We start from the raw sequence: 18217 nt of genomic DNA, 5'->3' as shown, positions 1-18217 counted from the left end.
AAAATCATTGTGAAGTTGGCGGTCTCTCAAACGCTGTAGCTAAAACCACAGTTAGTAATCATGTTATACAGTGTTTTTTTGGAAATACCATATAATAGTGATTGATTTTTAAACTCCGCACATGGGATTGTTACATTGCTACTGAAGTTTACATTCTATAAAGTTGATAAATGCCTGAAATTATCGATGCTATTTCACTTACGATGATGTGTTTCGTTAGGCCACAAAATAGACTGCGAAATAATTAATAATGTTTTGTGTTGTGCGTTTCAGATGCGGCGGTGACGCGATGTCGGTGGCGCCGGCGGTGAAGCGCGAGGTGGAGCTGGAGAGCGGCGGCGGCAGCCCGGGGCGCAAGCGGCGCAAGCAGGCGGCGCCGACGCGTGCGCCCCCGCCGCCGCCACTGCCTGCGCCTGCGCCCCCGCCCCTCGACCTGCACGCCAAGATGGCCGATATCTACAAGAGCGCACTCGCCTTCGGGGAGCTCGCGCTGCCCGCATTCGATCCCCTGGCTGCGTTCCGCCTGCTGCCGAGGCACGAACCACCAAGGATCTTCAATCCCGAGGCCTATTGTGACCTCTGTTGTAAGGAATTCTGCAATAAGTATTTCCTGAAAACGCACCGCGCTAACAAGCACGGCATCTACGATGGCAACGAGCCTCAGCCGGCGGCGCCCCCGCCCGCCCAGCCTTCGCCGCCGCGCCGTGCCTCCGATGAGGAGTCAGGAGGTACGCCGCGCCGCCTCTCGCCTGACTCGGCGAGACGTGCCCGTGAGGCCGGCTTCCAGCCTGACGCTCTTCGACGCCTCGGTGTCGTCAACCCGGAGGCATTCTGCGAGATCTGTTGCAAGGAGTACTGCAATAAATACTTTCTGCGGACGCACCGGGAGCGGCGGCACGGCGTCCCTGCGCACCCATCGCCAGCGGCAGACCGTTCGCCGCCATCCCTCACGCCGCCGGGCATGCCGCTCGTCACTTCGCTGAGCACGCCGCTCGGCACCCCACTCGGAACGTCACTGCCACCGCCGCTCACCACCCCGCCGGCGATACCCACGGCACCGCCGGACACGCCACCACGGTCGCATTCGCTACCCCCGCCGTTTGATACTGAGGAGATGGCGGAGGTAAAGCGCGAGTGTGAAGATGAGCTAGAAGCAGCATTCCGCGACGGGCAGACGAGTCCGCTCAACTTAATTGTGGAGGAGCGTGGCGCAGCTTCACCAGGTTCTGCCAGCGAAGAGTTGCGCAAATTGCAGACAATGATATCCCAGCTGAACGAGCTCGCCGCCGAGAGACTCGCTGAGGACCCCAATGATGGTGGCGCACGACCAGCGTCATCCTCGCCGCCACCACCAGACGAGCGGCGAGCGTCTTCCTCCGGCTCGAGCTTCTGCGAGATTTGTAACAAGGAGTTGTGTAACAAATACTTTATGCGCACCCACATGCAGCGCATGCACGGGATCTCGCTCGAAAGCGGCACGCAGCTGGGTGGCGTGACATGCGACATCTGCCACAAGGAGCTGTGTAGCAAGTACTTCCTGCGCGTGCACAAACACAACACGCACGGCATTCCGGCGCCGCCCGCGCCCGCATCTGCGTCGCCCGCCGAGCCGTGTCCGCTGTGCGCGCGGCGGTTCCGCGGCCCGCGAGCCCTGCGCGCGCACCTTCTCGCCGAACACGCGCCGCCGGCGCGTCCGCCACCACCTCCGCCGCGTCCTCTCGATCTACTGGCGCGCGACAAGCCGTACGCTTGCTCCTATTGTCCCTTCACCACCGACGTGCTCGCATTCTTGTTCGCCCACGAGCGTGCGCATGCGCAGCAGCAGCCTATCGGTGAGGCGGCCGACACCGGCAGCGATCCTCCCGTGCCGCCCGCCGAGCCCGATGGTCCCGAGGGTGGCAGCGAAGCGACGGACGCGGAGGGCGAGCCGGAGGCGTCGTACTCGTGCTCCCGGTGCGAGTTCCGCGCGGAGGGCTTTGGCGCGCTGGAGGCGCACCTTCGTGCGGCTCACGGCGGCGCGGGCGCGCTGCTGGCGGTGCCGCGCGCCCCGCAGGCGCCGCTCACGATGCAGCCGTTCGTGGTGGAGGAGGCGGGCGGGGCGCTGAGCCTGGTGCCGGCGCTGGTGTTCCTACCGGTGCGGCGACGCGCGACGCGGCGAGCCACGGTCACGCTGACGCTGACGCCCGCCTAGCCGGCGCGGCGCGAGCGCGCGCGGTCTCGTGATTTCATCGCCGCGCGCGCCCCCTCCCGCCCGAACTGTACTAACTACATTTAACGCTGTGTGCCTTCAAGCGATTGCTGAAAAATAATATGAGACGTGATTGTATCGGAAGGGGGCCGCGCGCCCGAGCGCCACACCGCGCGGCGGCCCCCGGCCTATGTTTATTTTTCGTTTTGTCAGAGTCTAACTTCATATATTGAGAATTATATTTGTCGGGTGATATGTGAAACGCGGCCGCTTATCGAGTTCCATTATTTATTATTTACGTGACGTCGATGTTCCGCCGGTCGGTGGAGACGAGCTCGCGAAACGTCGATATCGTCGGGAGTCGAATTACACCGTAGGAGTAATAATGATTAAAGGTATAAGGCGCGCGGGGCCGGCGCTGGCCGGGCCCGCGCGCCGTAGCGTCGTAGTGCCGGTGCGATGTTGATCACTGGCGCTCCGCGCGCACTCGCCGGCGACACGCGGCGACTCGCGGCACACGGGGCGCAACAACCGCTCTACCTCACGACGTTAGCTTTTATATTAGCTGTTATCGTATTCATTATATGTTCGAGTTACAATAAAATACAAACGCGGCGACGCATGCGCGCGCCGCGCTGTTTATTGTTGTCTACGAGTGACTTAAAGCACAAAGATACGTACTATTGGGCAGTGATCAACATTAAACGTAATTTTAGTATTAATTCGATTAGGTATGTGGTGGTGGGGGCTCGGTCTGACGGGTTTTGTTGTGCAACACATAATACGGGTCATTGTTTGGGGCGCGTGCGCGGGCGCAGCTCGGCGCGCGCCCCCCTCGTTCGGCCGGCCTTTACATTTATACTTATTTGTAACGTAATCTATAACATAATGTGTTACTGCGACGGAGCAGCGCGTCCACCCCGCGGCCGCCCGGCAACTACTACCTCACGCGCGCTTTACACTTTACATGTCCACGCGTTATACACATGTACTAAACTAACGTTTACGCGAACCCTTTACTATATATTATAATTCCTAACATTTACACCAATATACAAACAGAAAGACTGATTTTTTTGTCAGACTATGGGCGAGCGGCGGGGTGGACCGGGCTGGATGCCATACAAATATTATTATCTTGATAATCAAGACTTATTTGGGTAATGAAGTAACAAAGTTTGTTTAAATAATTCATTATTCGGTAGATCAGTGTGGAGGTTAGCTTGTACAAACCATGCAGCTTCTAAACAAAGTTCCTATGTATGTACGTAAGTTGTAATTAAAATTAAAAAAACTAGAGGTCTCGTGCGGGACGGCTCTGCTCGGGGCTCCACAAGGATATTCCTGATTTAGCTGACGATAAATTAATGTGATTGTGAATCAGGGTAAACCTTACGAAACTAAGCTATTCCAGATTGTTCCTCTTGATTGTTCCTACGTAAATTGAAATTATTTTCAAGATGACGTAAACTGCGAAGTTCTAAGTTTACCAAATTATTGTTAAGTGAAAGTCGAAGTTAAAGTTAATTATTTGTTTAAGTAGCACATATAGTTCCTATAAATTCTTCCTCAATATAATAAAATTCTCCAATGTTGGATGACTATACAAAACCGTTACTTCCATTTATTATCTGATTAAAAAATAAATACTTACTATCTGATTAAAAAATAATAAACGAATGAATGCAATGAAACTCACGTGTTGTGAATCACAAGTCCTTGTTCAAACCGCGATTTGACGCGGCGCGGACGCTCGATTTATAAACATTTAGTGCGGTGTGATTTTATTGCGATGATTCGCTTTTTCTGATTGCGATCTTATCAAACTCAAAATATTAAAAAATAGTTTTTTTACAATATTATAAAGAATGAATATTTGTATTAGTGAGCTGGTACAAAAGGTTTAAAACAATAACATACTAAGCATCGGTTATTGGTCATAATTATAACAATAAAATTGGAGCACCATCTTCCTCTAGTCTTCCTAACGCCAAACCAAACCCCGCGCAGAGCCGAAACGCGCGCGCGCGATACAACAGATTATATTAAATAACGTTTTAAAATAATAACAAAAATTAATAAAAAATTGTGCGCGTGGTGTCGACTGACTGCCGCCGCGCATACTCCCCGACAGCAACACAGAGTATGTCGATAAAGAAGTTTTTATTATTGGAGTGTGCGTGACGTCACGAGGTCCGCGTCGTTGGATGTAGTGAAAATGTATCGAAATTGTGTTCAGATTGTTTATTTTGCTGTACGCGTTGTACCTTGAGTGGAGGGGATTCATTGGCCACACACGCGGGGCTGCGCTCTTTTATATGTCCAGTGCAGGCAGAAATTATAAAAACTGGTTTACGCAGTTAAGGTATGGTATTCGATATCTAATGCAAATTTAAATTCACGATGGAGTTATCGTGGAAACTAAAATACAAAGTGAATATGGGATTACTTCCATTGCATTTGTACCTAAATATGTCGTAGTCTTAGGACAGATCATACCATAACTTTTATTAAGGGTTTTAAACTGCAGTCATAAAACAAAAGTTAAAAATGCAATCTTTCAGTAGGTACAACAAAAATGTAACTCCTCTTATATTTATCTAATACCAAAAGACTTCAAATATTATTATAGAGATACGAAGTCTTCGGTTGTAAAAGGGAGAACAAAATAAAAAAAATATTTTATAAATTCAAAGTCCTATTTGACCCATTTTGTAGCCGCGTTGCCATTCAGGCTGAGGACTTATGAGTATATATTTGGCACCGCCTGTGTGGCCGTCACAATAGTACAAATATACCAGAGCGTAAGGTATCGGCGGTTGGTACTACAAATAACAGTACAAATTAATATTAAGCGGAATGTTTACAGGTGCGGTTACGTTAAGGCAACAATGTTAATATTAGTGTATATTTCACTCGGGTACAATGCTCATAATCAGATAGGTACAGTCGCACGAAGCACTATCTTGTGATTATACACCATGTATTGTGCACGATACTTGGATTTTATATAAAACTTCAGAATATAAAGAATTTTAATTCGATTTTAATATGTTCGCATGCAGTCACGCAGATTTAATTTATTAAATTGCATTCTTTTATTTGCAAAGGAAATGTCCCATAAATGTAATGCGTAAAAAGTATTTAAAAATGTTATATTATATAATTTTCATTCCATTTTTGTGACTTGAATTTTTTCCCGTATATTAAATTATTTCTATTCCAATATTAATATTATGTACGTAACAAGAATTAAAAATATTTATATTATAAAATTTTCATTCCATTTTTGTGACATGATTTTTTTCCGGTGTAACAATTAAATTATTTCTATTCCAATATTAATATAATATATTTTCAATTTTATTTAAGTTTTGACTTTGTACGCTTTTAATTTATAGGTTCAATTTAGGCACAGATTAAAATGTTCAATTATTATAAATGTATCAAAATAATTCAAAATAATTTTGTACCCTCAAGGAAAAAATACGTAAGTTTAATAAAAAAATCGTTCGAGTTGCAACATTTTCTTTGAGGCTGCGATAATGTAAACAAGAAAAACTAAAATTCTGTTTAATTTTTATAAACAGTACATCATGTGATTTTTTTATTATGTTATAAAGAACCAAAGAAATATTTAGGCAATTTAATGTGCATGCATACAACTATAATTATATTTTGATCTCATAAGTTCCTATATATTTTTAAACATTCCACAGTACTTGTAACGTGCTATAACTAGTCTTTCACTATAAATTAAGTGCGACTGTATATAATGTGAATTGAGATAATTTGTTTGTCGGTTAATTTAAAAATATGTTGTTCTAGTCAAATTATTTTGTAATATTTTAACCAACGTGGATGTACTTTAACCGTAAGTATCGTGCGGAGCGAAATATAATGAGTGCTCTCACGATGATTTCGGAAGAATTAAAGGTGCTGCGAAAATTTTATAAAAATTTTTGGTATTTTTTTTAAGAGACATAAATCCCGTTTTAACATTATTTCAAATTAATTCTGAATAACAATTTTTTATGGTTCAAAAAAAAATTTTTTTGTGTATTTTTTATTGACATATTCGGGTATAAAACGTAGAATAATTATATCCAAAACGTCCAAAGTAAATTAGTGTAACTAATTCCCGAAATGTTTTTTCTTTTTTACTTTACGTAAATAAATCTGTCGAGGTAATTTTTAAAATATTTAAAAATAGAATTTGCGTTATCTCCAGTAACAGTAATTTATAGAATATACTAATTCTGTATTGATATTATTTATTACCATGACTGAAATATTTTTGTTATTTCAAAGCCAGTAAATCGCTGACTTGAATATTGATGATGCTTTAAAAAAGTAAATATTAATAATTTATGGTTGATTGAATCCATGTAACAAAATCTTAACTCTGGACTACTATTGCTGCGACAAGAGAGTGATACTGCAGAGTTTAACAAACTATTTTTTAATTACAAAAGTCTAGAATTAATACGTTGGACATCCACGTTGGTTAAAATTGTATAATAAAGATATCTATAAAGAGAATTATATTCTGGCTTTAGGAGAAAGCCAAACCTTATGCCACGGCCACACTGCGACATTACATTTATTGACATGTTTTTTAAATTTGGAAAACGATAATTCCTAATTTGAAATTTTAACATTAAATTTTTAGGGCATTCGAAATTTGAAAAAAAGAACAATTTTAAAACGAGTTCTAATACATTGCATGTGTAAAAACAGTTTTTACATTATATTTATCTCAAATTTTATTCGAATTGTATTCTACGTTCAGATGTCGCAAACTGTATTATTGTTTGTTGCGGCGACTTCTGGTTGTAATTGTTGATGTATTACTTACAATTAAAATAAATTTTGAGATGAATTAAATTTTTGTATGGCTATTACGATTAACACGCAAATTATATACATAGATTAACTTTTTAATTTGTACACAACATCGAAAATGAGTTATTATATCGTAATTGAGTTAATCATTTATTTAATATCATTCAGAATTTTTCACAGTTCGTAATTGTATTACAACAGGAAAGTGTACAATTTCATCCCGATGTCTTCAAAGCAAATTATATCCTAATTAAATAATTTTAAGAACGAATGTAGTGTGGCAGTGCGGTTTGTGGTCGGTATATGTTCCTAACTCCGTCTGTTTGTTAAGTGTTTGTTTTTTCAGTAATTAAACGAAGCATTTCTACCGTATTCAATAAATTAAATATACAAATAACAAGTGTTTCCTTACGGTTTTCCGTAAACATGACCGGTGCTCTGTAATTGATGTTTTTTGTTACATAGGTTACTTAATGTCACGGCCATTGGGCGATATTTAATTTACATTACATATTGCTCGCGGCTCCGTCCGCGTACAAAATTTTTCTGGGATAAAACCATCATGTGACATTTTTTGAGTATCAATTTGAAAGATATTATCTATTTATTTATAATTGGAAGATATTTGCCCATTAAAAAAAATAAGAAATGACCAAAAGTATTTTTTCAATTAGGAAATTGAATTTATATTATATACTTACCATAGAAATCCTAAAAAAGCAAAATAATTATGTAAGTTGTGAATTGTCTCCCGATTACATACATACACTATCACGCCTCTATTCCTTAGGTGTAGGCAGGGATTTGGACCAATTTTTTTGTAAATTTAGTATTTTTAAGTTCATGCTCTGTATTGCTAACAATGGAGACGTAGGGTGTAAATTGATATTCGTCACTGTAGAACTAGTGCCTGAACACCGTCAACTTGGTACCGAAATTATGCCTATAAGAATGAACTGAATGAGGGTTCCCATTGTTGGCACAATAAAATAAAAGAAAAACAAAATATCCATTTATTGCCTTATAATCTAGTTACAGCTATTATTATAAAGCACATTCAAATTTAATAAGTATAAAGACTATAATATTATAAAGCAATTCACATTGCAGAGAACCGGCACAATTGGCGCAGTATATTTCGGAGTAAACTGATCCGTGTAGGGGGCCACGACCCACAGCATTGAGGACATCGACGCAAGAAGAAGGAATCGTGGCAATCGTTATAATTGTGCTACTTATAAATTATTATCTTTATATATTTTGTTTTTTCTCTCCTTTTATTGTAGGTACATTTTATACTGTTTTTCTCCCAATAATAAATTTTTTCTTTCTTTCTTACTATGAAACTAACAATTGTTGAAGATGCTTCAAAACTTACAATTCATAAATATCAAGACATCTTCAGTACATTTGAAGTTAATCGCTCAAATACGAACAGTTTTCATTACGAACCAAATCGAACACACAAATAAATCACACAATTACGATCCATCAGAAAAAAAACACCGAAAAATACTCTTAATTAAAGATTATGTACGCGTCAACTGTCAGCTTTGGATTAAAAAAACTTAGTTCACACAAAAAAATCCCTTTTTCATTAAAAAAAAAATGCGACACCCATTAAAAATCGTGTCGCGAGGGATGCATTGTGTCGCGCATCTGTCAAACATTATCCAGGGGTGTTGGGAAATTGTTGAAAAATGGGTTAAAGTTGAAAAAATAATGGCACAACACTGTCAGGAGGGTTAAATCAGTGGCGGGTTAGTGTCAACACGCGTTGACGTCGCGTCACGCTGGATCACGTCTTGACCTTTTGAATCATCTCGAGTTTAACTATTACAAATGATTTCTTTTGTTTACGCCATGTTGGATATTGAAATAAAACTATTTTACGGATTTTAGGGTGTTTTTTTATATTATAATATTCTTTCGTTTTGAAGACTGCAGCTATGATCACGCGGGGGACTGAGGTGGTCATCCAAAATATCAAAGTTACAATATCTACCTTAATTGTAAAATGTACTTTAATTGTAAAAAAAAATATAAATAAGTTTTTTATTTATTATTGCTGAAGGTTTTATGTCGAATAGCGGCGATAGCCTAGTTGGGTCTGGAACGGACTGCCAAGACGAATGTCCGCAGGTTCAAATCCCAAGGGCACATACCTCTGATTTTCTAAAAAATCATGTGTGTATTCTTTGTGAATTTATCGTTCGCTTTAACGGTGAAGGCAAACATCGTGAGGAAACCTGCACATCTGAGAAGTTCTCTATAGGAATTTCGAAGGTGTGTGAAGTCTACCAATCCGCACTAGGCCAGCGTGGTGGACTAATGCGTAATCCCTCTCAGTAGTAGAGGAGGCCCGAGCTCAGCAGTGGGCAAAGTATATAATACAGGGCTGATATTATTATTATTATTATTATGTCGAATTGCATTTTGTTGCTATCTACCTCGCGCTTGCTATCGACTAATTATATTACAGCTACATTTCAGTCATTTGACATAATTAAACAGTTTAAATTCTACATCCAGACATAACTTTTATTCCCAAAGGGTTAGACAAAGGTGCTATCAGGGCACCCACTTTTCGCCAAGTGTGTTCCTTCCCTTGACGTGTATTTGAAATTTCAGTCTCCGAGTTAACAGTGAAGAAAAACCCAAAAATCACTTTGCAACACCTAGGACCCGGAACTTCACCAGTGGTATCGCGTTTGCATTACAGAAACGCCACCGAGGCAGTCTTCAATTATAAATGAATAATAACAAATACTTTAATTTTGTCTCTTCCGCCATAAATTCGAATGCTATAGCATGAAATTTACGTTTCAAATTAAAACTACCCCCATTGCCCTGTGATTTAGGATGCGGGTGAAAAATGTGACGAGGGGTTAACTAGCAGCGTCACGGAGTTAATAAAACGGGTAAACCTGAACTGACAATTCTCATGCTTTATTTGGACTTTTAGTGCCTTGCATTGAACAATATGCCTTATTTTCGAGCAATTAGTGTGAAAAATTGCAACTATTTTGTAATAATAAATATAATCTAGATATCCCGACCTTGGAAGAACCCATATACAGGATCATTTTGACATTGCGTTAGTAAATGGCACCACATACTCTCTTTATTGACATGGTGCCGAAAATCATCCATTCATAACTAAAATTTTCACGAAATATCCTGATTTATTTTCAACATTTTGTGGTATAATGCGAGTATGGCATGTCCGTGTGTGTATTTCTGAATGAAAGTATGATTTTGCCTCTGCAACAAATTATCTTAGAGTAGTAGTGGCTTTAGGGCGCGTAAAATTAAAATGACTTTTGTTAATATTTATTTTGTTCAAAACTTATTTAACATCTACGGCTCAAGTAACTTATTATAAAGTGTTATTTCCAAGTAGATAAGTATGTGGTTTCATTTAGTAACGCGATGTCAAAATGATCCTGTATATTTATTGGTATTAGATGAATTATTGTTTCACTGAGCGCTGGTTTTGGCATTATTAGTAATCCAATGTTTACTTATAGCGAATTTACGTCATAATTTCGTATGTACATTTTCCTTTGCCCTAAATAAATTGTTTCCATACGTATAGCTGACTAATAAATTAGTTGACCCGATAACAGTATGTCTAGCTGAAAAATAAATGAATCAAGCATGAAACTGGCTGTAATTGTAGGATTCCGTGGCCTAATGATAAAGTCTGACGCAGAGACGCGTCATTCGATGTTAAAGGACAAACAACTTTGGTACTTCAATGTTTGTCCTGGCTGGCCTGCGTGGTCTTTTTTATTGGTTGCGGAAAATAGTTTTATGGCATAAAAGTCCTAATTGCATTTTTTGGATTAAATCTATGGTAGGTATATATATTCGAGCTTAACATCGAAATCTATTCGATGGTTTTAAGTTTACTTCTAAAAACATCAAAATGTATTTGTAAGAAATAAGATTTATTTCTTTGCAAATTTCGTTCATTATTTTTGTTTAAGATTTTAGATCAGGGGCTAAACTTAACATGACTTTCTGCTGATAAAGCCAATGACTATCCTATAAGTCTATCGCGAAGATATATCATTCTCATACATAACGTTAGCGTTAACGATTGTAAAAAGGCAGCTACGGACCCTGGTAATATTTTCATGAATAAAAAGAATGTCCACTAACTTTATATCAATATAAAACAATAAATCTTAGATATTAAAATTGAACTACTTTTCGGATTTTAACGTGGTTTTTTATATTTTAGTCTTCGAAACGTCGGGAGTCGTCTAACACTCGCGTAAACATAAGAATTAATTAATAAATCTATATTTCAATTCCTTATATCTGACTTATTCAAAATCACACGTCTATCATGTTAAGTTTTCAAAGTAAATCATGAAAGTAACATCACTTTATGTAAGTTATATTGAAATATTAATTATAATTACTCATTGTTACTCGTAAAGTTAACTTTAGCTCAGTACGTACGTAATCGCCATATACCTTTCGTTTATTCAAGGAAAATAATTGAGGATGAAGGCAGACGAGGGCATGAACACGTTACCATGTAGCTTTCTATTGAATCATACGTCTCATTGATTTAAAAGAGTTATTAAACAGTTCTAGGAATAATGACCGCACTTTTAAGTATGCTACTTATTTATTTAGGATTGCAAACTGAGTTCACAATGATAATTTACAAATATATTACACATTTATAATAAAAAATAATTGCAATTCTGATTACATGCAACAACATGAGCCACATAGCATTACGTAGAGCATTGAAAGTGTTGTTTATTTGAATAGCGCCACCTGGCGGACTTCAGTCAGTTTTTAAATTTACCAATGCTGTAACAAGCAAGTTTCATGCCTAATAATAAATATAATGCCGTAAACGTCTATAAACCGCTATAATTAAAACAGCACTGCAGCAAGTACTTACTGAATTGTTAAAAAAACTATGTAAGGTGTATGTTTTGTTGGTTGTTCAAATAAATAAATAATAAAGCACGGTACCACTGGAAAATTAACTATAAAGCATACATCTCTTATTTGAACCGTAGGAAAAGCCATCTTATGGCTACCTTTCTAGTATCAAGGGAGCGAAGCAACCGCGCTTGTCACGTGTCCCAGTGTTTTTGGGTTAGGTGATTTTTCGCCATTTAGGTTTCCTGTTACCATTGGGACCAAATTGCGAACGGCGACCAGTTTATTTCAAAAAGCGCCATTTAGACTATTTCAAAAAGTTCACGTAATAATTAAAAATCTAAATATTTTTTAATGGAAAAAAGTAGTATAAACATCACCTTTCACATTGATAAATGAAAAATTGGGGCCTTTTTTCTCGCCTCCATGTAGGCTTGGGTGTACTAAGTTACTCCAAGATATTGGAGAATTCGACCACCATCTGCTACTTTTTAAACAAATAAATTGGAAAAGATCCTTTTTACTTTTTCGCGGTTCACCTTTTTGACTTCATAGGCCTTGTTATAGATAATTCTTCGTAAAAGTTAATAATATAATTTTATTTTAATGTATTATTAACCTATTTTGTGCATGTTGGTCACGCCTGAAAGAAATTGTTACATTGATAGTTTTCGTTTGAAAATTATATTCGTGTAAACAATTTTTGACTAGGCAAATAAATAAAAAATAAAAGATTACAGACAATATTCAGGAACTAATGAAACTGATAAATGAGCTTCAAGGAATTTAAGGATTTAGATATCCTAGAATTGAATTATGGGTTTCCCGAAGATACAGGTAAAATGGAGTTGCTAATCCTGATCTGTAAGTATGTAATTATTTCCTTAGTTATTGTAAATTATTCCCTTAGTTGTTATAAATAAATTCGTAACTGTTATTATTTCCTTAGTTATTGTATTTTTGTCCTTTATTATATTTATATAACTGAAACGGACAGCAATGGCTTTGGTTTCATGCTGCCGTGGACGCTACCAGTCGGTCTCAATATATTACATAGCAAACAGCTAAAATGCTTACTTCTTGTGGTTAATTGTGTTTCTATAAACTTAGATAAGAACTAATTAGTGAAGTTTAATCTATCAAAGGGTCGAATATGACTACGAAGGAGATAGAGGCTACAAGAAGTCGGTAAATGCAGGTCGTGTCCCACATGTCAGTCTGAAAATTGACGTGCAATATACCATATTGTTAAACGCTCTTTTTACAGTAAACATTATATTAGCAAAATAATTATAGAATACAATTTTAGACATTTTTTTGACAACGTCCAACCAGAGAGAATAATAGAATAGTCGCCGCGTGACATATCTTCTCTTCTGCCAGCCTGACCGCGCAGCCAAATACTTCAGGAAACGTCCGATGTCATCGACTAACGCCCGAAATTAATAACCAATCCTAATCCAATGTATGCCATCTAAGATTGATAATTCATTCGTTTTTATGGATAAAGCATGCCAATAACCAATCCATAGATTCAGTAAGCTATCTCTAACAATAATCGATCTTTGAGAGGACGGATTACAGATCATAGATTACCCTCTGTTTGAAAATGACAGTTTACGCTTGCCAATACTCTATCTACCCGTTTTGACATTTGATTTGATTGTTGTAACAATCGAATTTTCCAATCGGACCAATTCCTCAGTTTACTTCATATGTTTTGAATATCGCTTACACTGGATTTTTAAGGGAAACGAAAAGGCAATGGAAATATCCATATTCTCTAGTGACAGTGACGACAGTGATTTGGAGGGACTAGCGATACTGATAGCGAAACTGAAAGTCGCGCTTCATCACGGGTAATGAAAAGAGTTAACTACATGCAGACCCTGGATGAGTTTGATTTCACATTTGGATTAGGCTTTCGAAATCTGCTTGCCAATCATTGTTAGTTAAACTGATCTCGTATATTCGTGTTAATTCTATGTACAAGGTAAATAATTTTTGACATTATTTACAAAAAATACCGTACCTACCGAACTATTAGATAGGTACTAACAAGGGGCAATTGCATCGTTTATTCAGGAACTATGGTGTTTCTCCATTCCATCAACTTTTGCTGAGGAATAGGAAATATTTATATTATCTTTTTCAGGACATTTGGTACATGGAAACGTCGCTTCCCTGTGATTGCATTGACATTGCGTTTATCTTTACCTAAAGTTCAAACAATAATAATTGCAACTGCAGTTTTGCACAATATTTGTCGGAATCACAGGCTAGAGGAAATTTCAACCCAAGTGGAATTATCAACTGCTGATATTATTAATTATGAGAACAATATAGAGAATCAAGATGTTGGAGAAAGAACAGCATTAACAAATAACTTCTTTACTTAGTAAAATAAAATACCTTTACAATCACTGCTATTTATTTTATTGCTTATCTATATTTGTAATTAAAAATAATAATTACAAATTAACATAGTTTTATTAGTTGACAGTTAAAACATAGAAACAGGCAAAATTTCCATACACTATCTATACTATTATATAAAGCTGAAGAGTATGTTCGTTTGAACGCGCTGGTCTCAGGAACTTCCGGTTCGAATTGAAAAATTCTTGTAGTGTTGGATAGCCCATTTATTGAGGATGGCTATTATAGGGTATATGTATATCATCACACTATGACCAATGGGACCAAAAACGGATAAAATTGATTACTTTTGAGAGCTTCCGTTGCGTGCGCTGCATAAACGGTTAAAGTTATGCAACAATTATGTATAACGGAATTGTAATTTGTTCCATAACACTGAATAATGTGTACAGAGTCCAATTATTATTATATGGCACCGAGTTTACTGCGTACTTCATACTAAAAACTAAATACTTTAAAGATTTATTAATATATTATGAACAATGTTATTAAACTTCAGTGTCAAAATATGTCAGCAACCACATTACTCACGTTCCATTTTGAAACTAATTAAAAAGTTTGTATCTTAAATATGACATGTACTAATTATTAATTATTTCTTTTGAGGGCTAAAATACATAAAATATTTTTTATTACTCCAAGTCTTATTTTTCGCAATTAGGCAAATATTGAAACGAATAGTTTGTATGGAAAATACAAAAAATATTTTTTTTTACGAATGGAATATTCTGCATAAAATGGAATGGTCAGGAGGGAACGCATCTGGAAAGGATTGCCAGCGATCTATCGTTGAAGGCAAGCAAGGATAGGCGAGTTAAGATATTGGCATGCCGATAGGAGACCAATCGAAAGATAGTCGGCAATCTAAGATAGGTTTCAGTCTTGGATAGTAGATACATTATTAATTTCGGGCGTAAGATAGCGTAAATATATCTATCTTTTTATACATACATATGCATATTTTTTTAAGTAATTTGCAAATTTACGTCACTATAAGTTGTGCTAAAATATGTTTTCTTTTCTTTTTATATTCACACATAGACATCTTCTGGCGTGTGTGTCGATATTAGTAATTAGAATATTAGACATATTATTAAAAAAAAGTGCTGTACTGCACGCTAGGAACAGCATTACTTTATGATATTACAGGTATCGTTACAATATTTTTCTTGATAGTTAAAACGATAATTGACAAGGGTCATGAATACACATATCTTTGAAAAGTCAGAGGTGTGTTCGGGTTTTGAACTTATGGACCTTTGTGTAAGCAGTCCGACCCAAATCGTTTAGAAATTTATTTAATAAAAACACATCACGCCTTTATCACCGAATAGGTAGAGTTGCAACTAGGGCTTCCATTTGTCGCATTTCACATTCCGTCCCATGATGTGATAGCTGACCGTCATACAACGCACGAAGTTCAGACTCCGGCCTAATATTGAGCAGAAAAAGCCAATATCACTTTGGCTCTGGATTCGAACCCGGTACCTCCAGCGGTATCATATCGCACACGCAAAACAACTACACCACGAGACGGTGAATTTAATAAAAACAATATCAAATTATAGGTGACGTGAGAGTAACCACAAATTGCGTCAGTGGGGACATGTGGCGTCACTACTGCAGTGTCCTTATTATTCCCGCTTATCTCTACTATATATAGCTCTTACAACTAATTAGTCAGGAAAAATAATTTAATTGATTGGGGACACGCGACTGTATAATTGTTTGCCTTTTCGATTAACAAGGATATTGCATAATGATTTCTTGTGTTTACGCGAATGTTAGACATTGAAATTAAACTAATTTTCCGGATTCTATCGCGGTTTTTTGGTTTTTTATTTTTCTCCCGACGTTTCGAAGAATTTGCAGCCTTCATGGTCCCCCCCGTGACCATGAAGGCTGCAAAGTCTTCGAAACGTCGGGAGAAAAATAAAAAACAGAAAACCGCGATAGAATCCGGAAAATTAGTTTAATTTCAAGGATATTGCACTTTTTACCTTTATGTAGAAGAAGGTTTTGCTCGCGGTTTCGCCCGCGTTGTCTTATATTGGAATAAACATGGTGGTGTGTACCTATCATTACCCGGTACCCGGATAAAATATATTATATTTTACTGGACGTGCTATATTTGTGTGCGTTTTCTTTCAATCAACGTTGGGGAAAAACTTTCTTTGCATTTTATAGGAAACTCAAGACTTCTTTTTTCAAAGTTTATTCACATTTCATTACAGTGTATATGTGTCATTTTGTTCGATGACTTTCTGCCATATTTTAGGAAGTGCCATGATCCCGTTGCTATAGACATTTTGAGACTTCTAAAAAAACAAGACAGGTTTTGGCAGTCCTTTCTTGATTGAGCCAGATACAAATAGTATAATAAAGAGATTTTATTACAGGTTTATACATAGTAGATGCGAAAATACTTTTTCCCCGTCCTATTATTTAGCGGCTTGCTTTTACTTCTAACTAATATGGAAACATTTACATACATTTTCGTATTTATAATTAGTAAGTGTTGAAAAGTAAATGAATATTTTCGCTCCTTTGTTGATAAGACCTTTTTAGTAGGTATGTTTGTATTTATGTACATTTAGTTTAGTTTAAAACAAGTGCATACATTTAGTTTAAAACAAGTGATCGTTTTCGAGGTATTGTTTATTCCTTTGGATGCACTTAATACGTAATAGAGGTAATATATTGTTGCTGCATAAAACCTACGTTTCCATTAATGTTTCTAAAGTAAGATTGCAAAAATTTCATCATTAAAATGCAGCTGATGTTGCTAAAATTATTAATTTTAAGTCAATACATTGGTCGGATATCCCGTATTAAAAAACTTATAACACAGTACGCTATCAATCACATAAAAATACCCTCCTTGACACCGAGTCATTGCTTTATTTATTCATCAAAGTATAAAAAAATAAAATGGCATTTTTCGTAAAAAAATGTAATTTCATAAATCCGCATCGCAAAAAAGACTCTAAATCAATTTCTAAAACACTATTGTTGGATTTTTAAACCCTTGCTTTCAATGCACGTGACAAGCGCGCGCCACTTTTTATGCCAAAAAAAAGCAAAAAAATTGCACCCACTGACCTACTTAAACCCCATCACGAATTTCCCCGAAATCTGTTAAATTCACCCCATTATTATAGCTTTTCATAATTGAATTCAATCCTTTGGAAAAGGGTTCTATAAAATACCCCATATTAACTTTTTTTTTCACTTTTGCAACATCGAATTGACATTGTGCGCGCCAAAATTACACGTTATGTCAAAATTCGCGCCATTTACTCGGACATCTGCCGGCGGAAAAAACTTTAAACACAATGCAAATAGGGGTGTAGCGCGCGCCATTAATTTTTAGATGGGGGAAAATGGTATTTTTGTGTGCAAAAATAGTAAAATGCATTTAAAATATAGCAGCGCGATGTCCCCTCATTTTAATATTTATGACCGATGGACGGCGACGTTCCAATTTATGCAGAATACGTAAATGTTACGATACAAAATCGCGTGCAGACTCAAACAATGCTTTAATTTTAACGTCCGCTTCTGATTTTATTACTCTCAGTAGATTTATGGACGTCGTACGGTCTCAGATTGAAAATAATTATCGCTGAAAAGTACTTTTTAATGTACGTCGTTACGGAAATATTTTTGCTGTGGGCGAACACGTAATCGCTCGCGACTTCGCCTGCGATTTCAAAATAATTATATTTATTTAATACACATTTTTTAAAAACTCTTCCTTCGTTTACAAATCTCTATTTACGTTGACGAAACTAGATTTAAGTCGTAAGTGCATATAAGTATAAAAAAGCAATA

The 18217-nt window shown here is 37.7% G+C and overlaps 1 protein-coding gene across 1 annotated transcript; it reads left to right on the top strand.

Annotated features, from left to right (window-relative positions):
• Positions 1–274: 274 nt before the first annotated feature.
• On the top strand, positions 275–7405 carry LOC115449083 (zinc finger protein 579). The gene has a single exon (XM_030176795.2). The coding sequence runs from the start codon at positions 290–292 to the stop codon at positions 2189–2191; it is 1902 nt and encodes a 633-aa protein (XP_030032655.2). The 5' UTR covers positions 275–289; the 3' UTR covers positions 2192–7405.
• Positions 7406–18217: the final 10812 nt, after the last annotated feature.

This window comes from Manduca sexta, chromosome 3 (assembly GCF_014839805.1).
Source record: "Manduca sexta isolate Smith_Timp_Sample1 chromosome 3, JHU_Msex_v1.0, whole genome shotgun sequence".
Lineage (NCBI taxonomy): Eukaryota > Metazoa > Arthropoda > Insecta > Lepidoptera > Sphingidae > Manduca > Manduca sexta.
This window is presented reverse-complemented; position numbering and strand designations above follow the sequence as displayed.